The 16,348-nt window shown below is 39.8% G+C and overlaps 1 protein-coding gene across 1 annotated transcript in view; it reads left to right on the top strand.

Moving 5' to 3' along the window:
• Positions 1-14,834, top strand: part of MUSK (muscle associated receptor tyrosine kinase) — a 62,003-nt gene extending 47,169 nt beyond the window's left edge. Inside the window, exons 12-17 of the mRNA XM_089488261.1 lie at positions 966-1,054; positions 1,450-1,609; positions 2,375-2,558; positions 6,454-6,645; positions 10,223-10,371; positions 12,178-14,834. Coding sequence (XP_089344387.1) covers positions 966-1,054; positions 1,450-1,609; positions 2,375-2,558; positions 6,454-6,645; positions 10,223-10,371; positions 12,178-12,860 — 1,457 coding nt within the window. The 3' untranslated portion in view covers positions 12,861-14,834. The remainder of the gene's footprint in view (positions 1-965; positions 1,055-1,449; positions 1,610-2,374; positions 2,559-6,453; positions 6,646-10,222; positions 10,372-12,177) is intronic.
• The last annotated feature ends 1,514 nt before the right edge of the window (positions 14,835-16,348 follow it).

Genomic DNA, 16,348 nt, shown 5'->3' with positions numbered 1-16,348 from the left:
ATGGCAATGGGAAGTAATTTTAAAAAAAGAAAAGAAATAGAAAAGTAAGGAAAACAGCATGCTTGGGAATAGTGAGGGGAAATCTTACCTACTGGCATGACATAACTGCCATAACTGCAGCAAAAAGGACCTATTGCACCTGAGGCCATAATGGGAGAGCAGCAGTATTGGAAACCATTGATGGGTTTTCCCATAAATGAAAAGGTGTGTTCTACCAATATTTGAAATGCAAAGCAGCAATGAGAGAGACACAATATTATGTGATAAGTATGACCAAAGACACTATTATCCGATTTTAATTCTAGTTTAAAAGCTTTGTGTGATAATCTTCTTAAACTGCTGAAACTCATTCTATTGCTCTCCTGGGAAAGGAGGAGGATATATGATATGAATGGAAAGGCAAGGTTATGGAGGCCATGCAGAAGAGAGCACACAGGATCATAGATCACCAAACCAGCACCTTCACAGAATTACTGGTATGTTTCTGCTTCTAACACTAACACAATTATGGCAAGACAGAAGGCTGGTGTGATAAAGTCCCATATTATTTTAACTTATTTTAAATTTGCATGCACATATTAGTTATTTGTTTGTTACATGTATAATTTCCTGCCTTTCCTTCAATAAGTTCAAGGCAGCTTACATTCTCCTACCCTGATTCCAATCTAACAGTCTTTAGTGGATCCATTTTTGACCCCCTGTGGTTCAGGAAGCAGGCATTCAGAAAGGAGGGGAAAAAAGCAGCCCACAACAAGCTTGTTAATACGATTATGTGGAGAACCTGACCTGCTAAAAGCCAGCCTATCACTGCCTATCTCCCCATTTGACTCACCTACCATTGAGTGGCCTCCCCATTTGGAGGGAAACTCTTCAACCTTTCAGTGTCACTGGAGTAAATGTGATTTGTGCAGCCAGATGCAATGGGTTCTTTGATGTTACTATGCTGTTTTACTGTTTCGTTTCAGCAACTTGTTACAAAGGCAATGGGTTAACCTACCAAGGTTCTGTCAATGTCACAGTCTCTGGCATTCCTTGTCAGAAGTGGAATGAACAGGTGAGAAAGCACATTTCAAAGTGGAAGAAGGAACCTGTAGAAAACAGATGTTAAAACCCATATTTACTTGGAAGCAAGTGATTAAGAATCAATTCCAGACAAGGAGGAAAGGAAACATTTGACGGTGGGAAGAGTGAGCCATGCACTTGTTGCTTTCAGGTTTATTTACAGATGAAAACAAAATAAGATCTCAAAATTAAGACCTTTATCTTGGAAGCTGTCTGGTGTCAAATGAGCAGGGAAACGGGCCTGGGTTGTCTGTTAAGGGGCTGAAATGAGAGCAACATTACTGGAGAGCAGGAGTGTTGAAATATTCTGTGCATTCTACTTTAGCTGTGGAGGTGCTGCAATAGGAGACTCATTCTGGAAACTGTTATATTAATTCCTGTCACCAGGTACCTCATTCACACAGAAAAACCCCTCAGGTTTTCCCAGAACTCTCAAATGCAGTTAACTATTGCCGTAATCCAGGAGGTATAAATGAACAACCATGGTGTTACACAAAGGACGCATCTATAAAATGGGAATACTGCAATGTTCCTCATTGTGGAGATGGTAAGGTACTGTAGCATACAATTTATAGATGCTGTTTTGGCATGATATTTATTACACTGTTGAGCTACTCCAGTTACCTCAGTAACCTGTGGATCCATTTCTTCAGAATTTTTCAGTTCTGCATGAACACGATTATGTTTCCATTTTAAGTACCTTGGAAATAATACAAATGAGTAAAGATGTTGCAAGCACATCATAGAATGGAGTAGCATGCAGTGACAATAGCTCTGTGCCATTCTACTGTATATTAGAGTTTAATAACTGTTAGCCTGTACTACTTCTATTTCAATGGGATAAAAAAAGGGATATGCACATGAAGCACCAGTTGATTTAGATTTAGCATGTTGCTTTGTTTTAACATATATTTATACAAAATAAGATGTGATTTAGCTTCTTCATATCTATTCCATCCTTTTTTTTCAAAGATGCTGGACCGTATACAACACCATATCTCCCCGTTATAATCTTTGCAACACCCCATTAGATAGGTTTTAATGAGAAATATTCCAAAGACCACCCAGTAATTTCTTGTGGTTTTTTCAGGCTATGTGGCCATGTTCTAGAAGAGTTTATTCCTGACATTTCGCCAGCATCTGTTGCTGGAATCTTATTATTTCCACACCACACTCATCAGTAGTGTTGTTCGTTCACAGTCCTTGCATTGCAACTTCATATTAATTTCTCTGATGTTGTAGTGATACTACAAATACCTGAGCAGTGAATGCCTCAAAAATCTAAGTCACTGTTACTTGTTTCTTTTTTCAGAATCTTTGTCACAAGGAACAACAAAGCCAAATGTAGCTGTACCACATTACCCTCCGTCTTTCTCCCCAACATACTCCATGACTGTCATTGTAGCTATCATCTCCAGCTTTGCAATGCTGTTTATTCTCATTATTACTGTTCTCGTTTGTTGTCGGAGGCGCAAGCAATGGAAAAACAAAACAAGGTGAGATCCAGGCTTTCTTGGACAGAGCCACATCTGGAGAGACTTAATTCATGCAGGAGTTCTTACATTTCATTTTGGCTTTGAACTACATTTGTTGTTGACTTAATTTTTATAGAAGGAATAAAATGGACCCTGCAATATTTTATAATGGATTTTAAAGACTATTGCCCACCACCTCTTCATAATTAGATTGCTATGGTGTTGAATTGCAGATGTTGAAAGATTGGCTTATTCCAATAAGAGTGCAATCCTAAGCATGTTTTTGTGAGTATGTGCCTTCATATTGTTTGTCAATGTATTGAGACCCCATGAATGTCTTAGCATTTTCTTAGGCAAAGGATATTCAGAGGTAGATTTGCCAGTTCCTTCCTCTGAAATATACTCAGTATTCATTGGTGGTCCTCTGTCCAAGTGCTAACCAGGGCTGACACTGCTTAGCTTCCAAGATCAGCTGGGATTTGGTGCCTTTAGTGTAGGCCTTATTAATACTTACACTGTGGTATGTGTTCTTAGGACTGTATTGCAACGTAGATTTCTAGTTCACCTTGAATAGTGCAGAAGTGAAGCAGAACACTTGTTTGTCACTCAGGATGATTATCTCAAAAGATCACAAAAGATTACCACTGTCACCAAATTCCTATTTGCATCTTTACGTTGCTTTGAGTGTCTCTTCTCGTTGATGAATTCATGCTGGTTCACAATGATTGTGGAATATCTTAACCCTATTAAAACCAGGGCCATGTCACATAGGTTGACAATATACAGGTTTCCATTTTGATGTGGAGCCATGCCTGGTGGTAGTGACCTACACAGTGATGTGGACCTAGAGACTGAGGAATCAGAAATACTAATGGAGAAGGCATCTGTTGAAAAGATGTCCTTCAAGCTCAAGATGCTGAATCAAAAATCCTTGAATCTGGACCAAAAACTATAGCTCTCAAGTCCAACTTTAGTAGGAGATGAGAACACCTACGTCCAAGAGCTTTATACTTGAAAGAATTGGTACACCAGCAGAGGCAGCATACCTCACGTGAATTTCTGGATAGACTAAGGATATTAGGTGCAAACGGGACTCTAAGCCTTTATGATTCCCAGCATTGAAAAGATCATGTGGAGCCCGTGGGTTGTGATCAAGGCATAAAAAAAACTTTGAATTTTGACCTTGTTGGAGAAAGCTGCACATTAGGAGCTTTCCTAGATGCTGGTTTTCTGCATTGAACCCTGCACTCAACAGACTCCTAACAACCTTTCTCACAAATTTAATTGCTAACTGTTTGTAGTCATTACTGAAATATGAAAGCATCTTGCCTTTGCATTCTGACACCTCTAGTAATCACTTTCAGAGCCTATCCCAGGACAAATTCTCTTAAATTTGATAAAAATAGGATTTATTGAGTCAAAAATAAGCAGGGGGAGTAAGTTAAGCACATAGTTAACGTACAGATGAATTCCTTAGTAATATTAGTCAGTAACATTTCATTCCACAAATTACTTACTTGAATTAGTCCTATAGACTTCTAAGAGGCATTTATGTATTTATGTGTTATAGCACATAAATACATAAATGCCTCTTAGAAGTCTATAGGACTAATTCAAGTAAGTAATTTGTGGAATGAAATGTTACTGACTAATATTACTAAGGAATTCATCTGTACGTTAACTATGTGCTTAACTTACTCCCCCTGCTAATTTTTGACTCAATAAATCCTGTGATTTAACCTGTGATTAGGTAACTTCTCTGTAGATTTTGTACAGAATTGTACTGACAATAGCTCTGTTTGAATGAATAATTCCATCCCATATATGAGAAGGGAGAAAACATTAGGGTTGCATACACACCTACTTCACATCCGTCTTAAATAAACTGTTTATTTGTATCCCGCTTTTCCTTTGCAGATCAAAGCGGGTTACAGCAAGTACAGCAGTGTACAAATTTTATAACAGTATTCATATATAAAAGCGCAAACAATGCAATAAAACAAGTTAAAAACAGGATAAAAAATTACAAAATTAAAATCACAACAGTGGCTAGCATAAAGTGCAGGTGCAACAATACATCGGGGAGAGAGCAGATGTTACATTGTCTGGGGGAAAGCCTGTTGGAAGAGGAAGGTTTTTAGCCTCTTCCTGAATGAGTCAAGGGAGGTGACCGAGCGGAGCTCACCAGGAAGGGAGTTCCAGAGCTGAGGGGCCGAGCTGGAAAATGCCCTTTGTGCAGTCACAGAGTATTTCGTAGCTGGAACTCTCAGCAATTGCTTCCTGGCCGACCTGAGAGTGCGGGGCGGATTATATGGGGAGAGGTGGTCCTCCAAGTACCCTGGGCCCAAGCCATTTAGGGCTTTATAGGTAATAACCAACACCTTGTATTGCGCCCGGAAGCGAATGGGCAGCCAGTGTAGATCTTGTAAAGCCGGTGTTATATGGTTGGTCCTGGGGCATCCAGTGACCAGCCTGGCTGCCATGTTCTGCACTAATTGAAGCTTCTGGGTTTGGTACAAGGGTTGCCCCATGTAGAGCGCGTTACAGAAATCCAACCGAGAGGTTACCAGAGCGTGTACCACCGTTTCAAGGTCCCCCCGGCCCAGGTAGGGTCGCAGCTGGCGTATCAGCCAAAGCTGATAATAAGTGCTCCTGACTGTCGCATCCACCTGAGATGTCAGGTGGAGCGACGAGTCCAGGAGCACCCCCAGACTGCGAACAGAGTCCTTCAGGGGAAGCGTGACCCCATTCAGGACAGGTGGACAAATTTCCATCCCTGGGCCCGGGGAACCTATCTTCCTTTCTAAACATAAAAATATCACATAATACTAAGCTTATATTTTGATTTAAATAGTTGACAGGATAGGAGAACATACTATGAGTAGCAGGCTTGTTTTTACCACTACGGAATCAGCTGCCACTTGTGACAATGTTGTTGCTATATAACAGGAAATCATCTTTTAGGGTGGATCTGCACTGGTCAGAATATTCCAGGTAGGGAGACCAGATGTCAGAACCGTAAAGGAGTATAAGGCCCTGCAAAATGTAGGACAATCAAGAAAAATGTAGGACATTACAAAACAAAAGCTACAAACACTATTATAAATGTAAAATCATGCTTCTTAGTCATGCTCAGAATGGAGAAGATTTGAATTCCTCCTTGACAGGAAGTTGAAATGTAGGACATGTAGTGGAAAAGGAGGGCATCTGGTCACCCTTATTCCAGGCTGCTGTATTGTATTCTGGCCCCGAAGCTGCCCCAGATTTGTTCTTTACCTCCCCCTCCACATCTGATGATCTCCATTTGTGGGGAAAATTGGTACATTTGACCTGTGTAGACTTGCCCCTAGAAAGTGGTAACAAAAGCTTCTGTGGAGAGGAGGGGATGTCCTCAAAAAGATTTAAAGGTCTGCTATGAGAAACAGTCAAGGTTAGATTTCAATAAAGCTATGTATTTTAAGTGTATTTGTTGTGGCTACCCCTGTATATCTTATAATGACTATTTATAACAATGTTACCCAAGCAGGTCAAATAGTTGCTTTAAAAAAACCCAAATGGAATGTGTCTTTGACATCCTTAGCTTATATCTAGGTCAGTTTAAGTGTTTACAAATGCAGTCACTCCAAGTGGAAATTTGGGGGTACAGATGCGATTGAATAATCAGAGGGAAAGGAGTTAACTCCAACTCTTCCAACACATATGATGTTGTCATAAACTTCTGAAATATGATTAATTTCATATGTGGATCATGTGGATACTGTGTGCTTTATAATTTGATTATCGTGTGCTATTATTACTGTGTATTTGTTACCCCTGTCTGCCTACCAGGATCCTACCAGGTTAGGGTTTTAAAAAGTTACCTGTTGATATGACACACAGCTTGTATTAAGGCCACACATTGTTTCTCTCATTTCAGGGAATCAGTGCCACCGGCTCTGACAACACTTCCTTCTGAGCTCTTATTGGATAGATTGCATCCAAATCCCATGTATCAGCGCATGCCTTTACTCTTGAATCCAAAATTATTCAGTCTGGAGTATCCACGAAACAACATTGAATATGTGAGAGATATTGGAGAAGGAGCTTTTGGACGGGTTTTCCAAGCAAGGTGAATACATCACAGCCATGGAGTATCACTGTTACCTGGTTGTTTAAACCTAAATAAAACCCTAGTGTTAGAAAAATGAATATTAATAAAGTGAGCATATTGAGTTGAATTAATTAAGCCCAAACTGGCAGATCCTCCAAAGAGAAGTAGTACTGTAACATGTTTAGACAATGTAGGGCTTTTTTAAAAAAACCAAGATGAAGATTTCTCTTGGTATAACTTTAAGGGGAAATTTATAGGTATTTGCTATGCCCACAGACATTGTATGTTCTTTAAGTAGTCATAAAAAAAATCCACATCAGGATCAGGAACAAATCATGATGTTTAAAGACCCTGAGCGATAACATTTGTATAGTGGCAGCTGGTGGTTCCAATGCTAGTGGGGTTGTGAATCTGCTCTGAGCTCTGGATAATGTTAAAGGAGCCATTGAAGATGCTGAGTCTGTTTTGGAGATATGTTTTAGCACCTTGAATAACTCATTTGAAGTCAGACTAAAACCTGAAGTGAATTCACCATCTCGCTGACAGGGGAGTCATCAGTTACCACTGCAAATTGTAAGAGAACTGTATGAAGTCAAAAGTTCAACCAACCTGGAAGGGAGGACTTATACTGAATAGTAAATACAGTGGAATGAATCTCTGCAATTATTTAAATTTTGGCTTTCTTAATTCATCAATGTGACATGCTCATGTGGCTAATTCAAGAGTTACTTATAATACTTTGAATTGCAAGGATCTGAATTATTTAAAAAAAACAGAGAAGAGAATTATATGTGATCTCAAATAAAAAGAAGGAAAAAGATAATGCATAGGAAGCCAATTTCTGAAGTGTGGTGTAAACCTCTTATAGCTCATTGAGTTGTGTGTCATAATGGATAATGGGCTCCTATTTGCTCGTTTTTCAACTAAATGCATTTAGGGTGGTATAATTTTGTGATCAGGAGGAATCATTGATATGGTAGACGTGGAGAGCATGGTATATAAAATAATTACTAAAAGAAATGTTGAAAACTGAAGAAAGATAACAAATCATGCCATGTAAGCATCCACATTACAAGTGCAAACTAGTTCAGTTCAGAGCTGGATTGCATATTCAGTTCCAAATCTCCTAAGTTTAAATTTGAGTCGCAGTTGCAGAATGTTAGTTGTGTGGCTGCAGAATTAGGGTGTTTTGAGTTTGGATTTTGATTCCTTGCTCAGGGCTCAGCAAACTATGTTAAGTGAAAGGTCTAAAAAACAAAACAAAATCTCCCCATGATCTTATTGCTTTGTGCAAGTGTCTTTTACAGGTGGTAAGCATGTTTAAAGCCACACACTGAAACTTTTGCAAAAGACAAAATGGATAGTGGGCACATTAACAGAGCTTCCTCCTGCCCATCACACGTGTTCACAGTTTCCCAAAAGCCAGAGGTCAAAAAGGCATTTAACTTTAGCTGAGACTTTTATGGAGAATTGTGTTTCCCTTGATTGCAAAGCTACATGGGCCTGAATTGCAGCTGTGTTGCTGTCCTGGAAGATTTGTTTTCAGATGGGCATTTTGCCATTCTCTGGTATTTGACAATGATGTGACATTCACTGTAGCCAACTGCACCTGTCACACTGCCATATGTCTGGAGCAGACATTGTGAAAACTGGAAGTTTGCTTTGGAGACTAGAACTTCCTCCAGCTACTGCATAGCAAAGCAGCCTGACATTTAAGGAACAGCTGAAAGAGTTTGCTGTGTGTGTGGTCACTCCATTCTCAAGGCAGATATCTCCTTCTATATACTGCCACACACAGAGGCAACAGCAGTAGGTTATGGCAGTATATTCACAGGCAAGCCTGTGGGCCACTTCAAATGCAATAAACACAACACAACACAACAACAACAACAAACCCTCCGGGGTGTGATAGATATACAGAATAAAACAAATATAAAATTGAATTATACTTTGAACCGATGTGATATAGTGATATCACCTTATGATAAAGAACATTGTTTTTTTATGGAATTTGTATGATTTTGTTGTAACAAGATTAAATTTGCAAGAATAATGCTATAGAAAGCTCATGAATGATATTAACTGTAAAGGAAGTATAATTCTACTCCAAATGTAGCCAACTTGGCTAAATAACCTGTAGCAATAAATATAATAGCTCATTCTAACTTTACATTGTGGTTTATAGTTTATTAAGCTGAGCTTGAACTGATCTGACCTGGTCCATGATGCCATACCTTATCTATGTTTTCCCTTATGCTTGACTATGATTTATTCTGCCAAGAATAAGCATCATGCTTTTATGTTCCTCCCTTGCTCATTTTCCATTTCTCCTCTTGCGCCTTTTAACCGTTGTTTCGTTATTTGTTTAAATCACAGTTTCTTCTTACATTTGACAATGAAACTGTGGTTTAATCTTGGCATGCTGATATGAAACATTGTTTTTTTCTGGATTTATAAACAGCCAGTTATTGTAGCCAGGCTATGTCAGGCTTGAGGTACAATTGCACATGGTGCTTTGCTTCTTTCTCAATCTTTCTTCAGTATAACATCAGTTTCATTTCCAGTGCCTAGTTTTCATCTTCATATAAATAGCAATGTTGCCATTGATACTCTGTCTTTCCCTGAAACTGGAAATCAAGGCAGCTTACAAGAATTAAAATAGATACCGAAAAATAAAGCATATAGGTAAAGACATACACAAATGATTGTGGTTAAAATATAATTATACACTTTATAGAATTAGGAAGAATATAAAATATAGCCATAAAAAGGCAACAAGTAAAAGCTGTACCACACATTTTGAAAAGCCTTTTCCTTATAAAGAGTCAGTTCCTAAAAGCTTACAAAAAAGAAAAGGCCTTCACCTGCCTGCAGGAGGACAATAAGGAGCAAGGCTGTCTATCCCTTCCAAGAAAGGGAGTTCCAAATATTGATTTTGTAAACCTATTTACATCTTTTTTTAGATTAAATTTTACTAGATTTTTAGTATGAGAAGTCTAATTTACAATTAAAATAATATATAATCAAAGATAAAGAAATAGAGGAAAAAGAGTAAAAGAAGGGTAACAAAAAAAAAGGGGGGGGGTGTTCCTCTTATTTCCTATCCAGTTCTTTATTCATAATGCTCAACAGAAACATTTCTGGTAACAATACAAAATCTACCTTTAGAATTCTTTTTTTAAATGAACATATAAATCTTAGACAGTAACTTTTCATCTTCTTACAAGCCACAAAACTATTTACATCTTGATCCTAAGGAACATTGCACATGACAGGAATCTAGTATAAGGGGGGACATTGCTTATTGCCAAACCCAGGGCTGACCTGGCAGAGTGAGATGACTGCATCAGGCTGTAGGTTTGCATTGTTCCTGCAAGGGAAGCAAATTGATAGTGATTTAATTTGTTGTTATTGCAGTGTCATTGGCAGGGTGTGGGAGATGTTTGTAGGTTCTTCTGCCTCAAGTACCAAAATAACTTGGGTAGCTTTGTGTAATGTGGGGTACTATTTGTAGTCCTGTCCTTGGTAGAAAAAGATCTTGAGCTAGACCTGCTGCTGCAGCTTTTGAACCTCTGACTATCGATTCTTCTCTTAGGGCACCTGGACTACTTCCTTATGAACCGTTCACAATGGTGGCAGTGAAGATGCTCAAAGAAGAGGCCTCAGCAGACATGCAAGCTGACTTTCAGAGAGAAGCCGCTCTCATGGCAGAATTTGATAATCCTAACATTGTCAAACTTTTAGGTACCAAACCCAACACTGTTGGCATCTTCATTTTTAATATAAACTTTAAAAGGCTTCCCCTCTTCACAGACAGACTAGGTAGCTATCTAGGGTGGCATACTTCAGGGCAGCTACCATGCCAGAAGCAGAGCCCTAGATTTGGTTCTGATCTTGCTTCAGAAATATCTGCCTGCCTACCCAGAATCCTCTGTAATGTTTACAAAAGACATAGAACTGTCATCATTCCATGTTTTTCCCACCTCGTGGGTGTATTGTAACACAATGCATCATTTGATGTGCCTTTCTCATACTCTCACCTCATATCACAGGCTGCTAGACTGTGTATGTGTAAATCTCCCTATGTGAATATGAATGGTACTACTAATTAATCAAACCCAATATTCATTTCAGTGGAAATATAACTAAAGAGGCATTTCTAGGGGGCCAAGGAGTTTAAAGTAGCTTCTTCAGGCTGAAATGCCAGCAGAGAATACAGCAGCAGAAACAGGAAATGGGAAGTGGACACTCAGTTGGAGTGATCCCTTTGTTTATTATCACCATGTTGGATAAATTAGGAAAGGCCAAGCAGATTCATCAGTTTCGTGTTGCGGGGGTGTGGGACTGTCGAGCATCACTTGACCTAAGGATCATTTTCATGCACACTTTTCTTTTTAGCCAGACACAGATGTTTTCACAAAGTGAACGGTTGTCTGCTTTTTGTAATTGAAGAGACAACAGCTGGGGCCATCAGCAAAAATTCAGCTTAAGCTACCAAATGTGATTGAAAATGTTCACAAGAAAGCCAAAGGTGTAAATGTAGAAAGACTTTCTCCCATTTTCATAGACTCATAGAGTTGGAAGGAACCACAGGGCCCATCGAGTTCAACCCCCTCCCCAGCAGGAACACTAATCAAAGCATCCCCAACAGATGGCCATCCAGACTCTGTTTAAAAATCTCCAAAGAAGGAGACTCCAAGGCACCATAATCCACTGTGGAAAAGCTCTGACCATCAGGAAGTTCCTCCTGAGATTTAGGTGGAATTTTGTATGGCACCACATGATTCAGTAATATATATAAACCAATGTAGTACAATTGTGATATGCCCCAGTCTCCACTTACTGGGGTCTCCTATTTGCACCGATAGACTGGGATGTAGGTGGAACTGGCTGGGCAGAAGTGCTGTTTCTCTGCTACACAGTCAGTGAACCCAAGCAGTATGCAGCTAGTCTGCCTCTTACTGAGTGCCCTCTTCTGCCTAGTCAGAGATGCTATTTAGTCTGTGGACTTGGTTACCAGCAAAGGATTACTTTTTATCAGCTATTGTTACATGTTTGCCATGTCATCAGGTCAGATATTTGTTATCTGGAAGCCCAAATGTTGGCCAATAATTTCTTTCCCAGTGTCCTTAATGGTTCCTTGCCCTAGGGTGTGGGGAATATATATCAGGACATTGAGGCACAGGCTGTTGAGATGTGCCCACTCCTAGCCCCAGGGAAGTAAGCTGGCCCTTCAAGTAAGTCCTGCAGAAGGCTGCACACCAAGATCCCTTAAGAGGACTTCCCAGTGGAAATATGGGGTACCAGTCTCAAAGACACAGGGCAAAATCCTTAGCAACAGTGTTAGGAAAATGCAGCTTCTGGATGATAGTTGGGTAATCATGGTATAGACTACTTAAATGGTTAATCACGGGACATCACCTGTTAATGGGAAGCACTGTACATATTTAATTCAAATGTAATGTAGTGTGTTATATAATTTTTAATTGTATAAAATCTGTTCCCTTGCCTGTTCACCAGGACTGATTAAATGGCTATTCTTGATTTCAGGAGTGTGTGCTGTTGGAAAGCCCATGTGCCTACTGTTTGAATACATGGCGTTTGGAGACCTCAATGAATACTTGCGTAACCGATCACCACGCAATCTCTGTAGCCTAAGTGACAATAACCTTGACATAAGGATCAGACCCTCCAGCCCTAACTTGCTTGCCCTCTCTTGCACGGACCAGCTCTACATTGCCAAACAGGTGGCAGCTGGAATGGCCTACCTGTCGGAGCGTAAATTTGTTCACCGGGACTTGGCCACCAGGAACTGTTTGGTGGGAGAAAACATGGTGGTGAAAATTGCAGATTTTGGTCTGTCCAGAAACATGTATTCAGCAGACTATTACAAAGCAAATGAGAATGATGCCATTCCTATACGATGGATGCCTCCCGAGTCTATCTTCTACAATCGCTACACAACCGAGTCTGATGTTTGGGCATACGGTGTAGTCTTGTGGGAGATCTTTGCCTTTGGCATGCAGCCATATTATGGGATGGCTCATGAGGAAGTCATCTATTATGTGAGGGATGGAAACATCCTATCTTGCCCGGATAACTGTCCTTTGGAGCTTTACAACCTCATGCGCCTTTGTTGGAGTAAGCAGCCTTCCGATAGGCCAAGTTTTGCAAGTATTCATCTTATTCTGGAGCGCATGTATGAGAGGGCAGTGGCTACTGAACATGCATGAGTCAAAATAGCATCACATGATCTTCCTTTAATGAATCAGTTGGGATGGAAGAGAGGATGTGGACCTGAGTGATCATTGCTCTCTGTAGATATGATGCAGGCAAGGCTCCCAAAAGAGAAAATGAACCAAGTGAGCCCTTTTGCTTGACTGAAGATTGAAGATCAGATGGGGTCATTGCTGCATTTAAAAACATAAACAAGCACACATTTCTCCAAATGTCACATTTTAATTTTTTCTTCTTCCCAACTTTCTGTTCCACCAAAACCATTCAAAATAACAACAAAAATAAATATATAAAAAGTCACTACTAAAAAGTAGATTGTAAAAAGCTTAGACAGTGACAGATCCAAAAATTGAACATGAATTGAAGCAGCAAACCACAAAAAGTAGGTGTTTCAAAAGTCTGGGTTGTTTATAAAACTGCCAGTCTAGAAAAGGAAGATTTTAACTGTTGATTTGGAACCTGCATTTCTCTATATAATTGCCATTCGTGATCTGAGCCAGCGCAGTGGTGCCTCTACTCTTGTGCAGTCTTCTGCAAGAGGACGCAGCTCATCATGATCTTTGGACTGAGTTTCTTTTTCTTCAGCCTTTCTTTTGGATATCTTTTAAATCATTAAAATAGAATGGGAGGTGGTAGTGATGAATGGGAGACTATCTGCCTACAAAGTACCTGCGAACTCTAATCCCAGCACAAACATGGGATTGTTCCAGAGTAGCTTGAAGTCAGACACATCTGATAGGCTGGAATGGAAATGGAAGGAAGTCAGATAGACCATTGGTGTTAATAACACTGAATTTGGATTGGGGAAAAATATTTCTATCTTTTTTCAGAATTATAGAGAAGTTCAAGATTTTTTTATGATCTGGAATGTATACAGGTCAGATGTGGACAAATTGCACCCACAGGGGCTTGTCTGTATCTCCCATCACCCAACACCCCTCCAAACCCCACAACACCTCCCCCCCCCCCATATATTATAAAGGCTAAAATCACCTCAAAATGGTCAAACACCACTGCTGAAAACAGAATAAGAATGTGATTTTTGCTTTTATCCACTTAGACATTGGGAAGCAACCAGGGGTGTTGGTGTGAAAAGTGGGTCCTGTACCCTCTACAGTTGCACAGCTCTGCTCTAGAGGTTGGTGGGTGACAACTTGCCAGCAAAACTAGTGGTGAAAAGTAATGAGGGTTGCAATCCGGCAGCACCTAGTGGGCAACACGTCCCCGATCCCTGCTATAGAATTGGAGAAATCTTTTCTCCCTACTTTCCCGTCTTTCTTACATTTAATGTTTAGTATGGTGGGCCTGATGCCCTTAGCAGACCTAGAGCATTTATGGCTGCGATGAATCTACATAAGTGATTCCCAAATCTCCCACCAGGATATCTGAATTTTGGGCTACAATCTTATATTATTCAGAGCATATCCCATGTATTTCCTTTCAGGAAAGACCTTTGAAGAAATCTATTGAATTAAGCATATGAACACCACTGAAAGCCAGTGTGATATAGTGGTTTGAACATTGGATTATGATGCTGGAGACCACATTTTGAAACCCTCTCTGAACAAATTCTGACAAAAAAACAACAACCCTGTGATGGGGTTGTCATAGTTTGAAAATAATGTGACTTTTCCTTCTTGGACATTCCCCTTGTATGATCTTTAAATGCACCTTCATAACTCAGAGCCTGAACAGACAGGCCAAAATAAAGCTGCTTCAGGTCACTTTGGAGGTATGCTGTTTAAATGACACATGCATCTTAAGAGGCCAGAAGCTGCGCCAAAGCTGTGCTCCTGTCCTTAGGACTGCATCATTTAAACAGCATACCTTCAAAGTGACCAGAAGCAGCTTTATTTTGGCCTGTCTGTTCGGGCCCTTAATGTTCTGGCACATGAACTGCTTCTCCATGCTTCATTTCATGCTGTCTCAATGTAATAATAATAAATAAAATTTTTATTTATATACCGCCCTTCCTCAGATCAGGGCGGTTTACAGCATTTTTAAAAACATTACATTAAAACATCAAAGACATTACAATAAAAACAGAAAAGCCCCGAGGCAGATGCAGGAGTGAAGACAATCCATGGCTTGGATCCAGACTTCGATATGTGCCACAGGGATGGTAAAATCAGATTTCCCTGCCCCTTCTCTCAACAGTAGCCACTCTATTCTCCTTTCAATCTATATAACAGGCCAGGGGCTAGATGAATGGGGTAGTTTGTTACTTTGGAAGAAGGGGAGGGGGTCTCCAAACATGTCATGGAAACACTTATGAGTTGAATACACCACCTGGATTTCTGAGATCTCACCCTCTTGTTCCTCCACCATAGGCTTTTGACCAGGGTGCCCTCCAAGCCTTTGTTTAGAATATTTGGGGTGGGAGAAGGCCTAACATGGGAAAGACCCAGTTGAAAGTACCCAAAACTGGATCCCCTCCAAAATATCCATAAAACCAGTCAAGCACTCAACCAGCCTCATGTCCCACAAAGTTAAAAACTTTTTCCATTGCACTTTTCTTGTCAAAGTTTTCCCGTTACCCTTACTGCAGTCACCCTCACTGCAGTTAGTTCTAGTAGGCAGGTATTGGTACAACTGAGAGGAAAACATGGCCTTGTTTGACACAGCGTAATGGTGAATGGCACTATATGGACTGTTTAACATTGGTAATGGTGCTTAAATCTTGTCATGTTCTAGCATGGTTCCACGGTTGCTGTACTAAGATTGTACCCTTCCATACATCTTTCCTTTGTGAATACACAAGGATTTGTGATCAGACTTTTAAGAATGTTGTAGAGATGGATTGGTGAATGTGTCACTTCTCACAATTTTTTTAAAATCTCAAATTATTTTGGCAAATTTAAAAAAGGAATGTATGGACTTTGAAAAGCTGTTATCAAAAAAGAAAACAGAATGAAATCCACACCCATTCCTAATCTGCAGTTAGTGAGTGTCTTTCCTCGGGCATCAAGGGGCTTTGGAGGAAGGATTTCAGAGGAAGGATGCAACCCTTGCAACAGTTTTGCCTGTGAAAATGCTATATAAGTTGCAAGTCTGGTAACAAATGGACCCATACCATACCTATTCATTCAATGTTTTTAAATTTTTAATTTTTTTCATAAAGTGACATAAATAAACCTTCTTTTACACTGCTGGGTTCTTGTTTTGAATTATACTCTATTGTCTGTAATGTTACACTGTGGTTTCTCACAGGTGTAATCTTTTATTTTAAAATTATTTTAAAATTGTGAAGTCGGAGGCTTTCATGGTCGGCATCCATAGTTTTTATGGGTTTTTCAGGCTATTTGGCCATGTTCTAGAAGAGTTTATTCCTGATGTTTTGCCAGCATCTGTGGCTGGTATCATCAAAGAATGATGCTGGTGAAGCATCAGGAATAAACTCTTCTAGAACATGGCCACATAGCCTGAAAAGCCCACAAAAAACTATTTTAAAATTATTTGATGTCAGCATTCAAACCCTGCTAAG

This window comes from Sceloporus occidentalis, unplaced genomic scaffold, assembly GCF_023333645.1.
Source record: "Sceloporus occidentalis isolate IW3139 unplaced genomic scaffold, rSceOcc1.0.p SCAF_1, whole genome shotgun sequence".
Classification (NCBI taxonomy): domain Eukaryota; kingdom Metazoa; phylum Chordata; class Lepidosauria; order Squamata; family Phrynosomatidae; genus Sceloporus; species Sceloporus occidentalis.
This window is presented reverse-complemented; position numbering and strand designations above follow the sequence as displayed.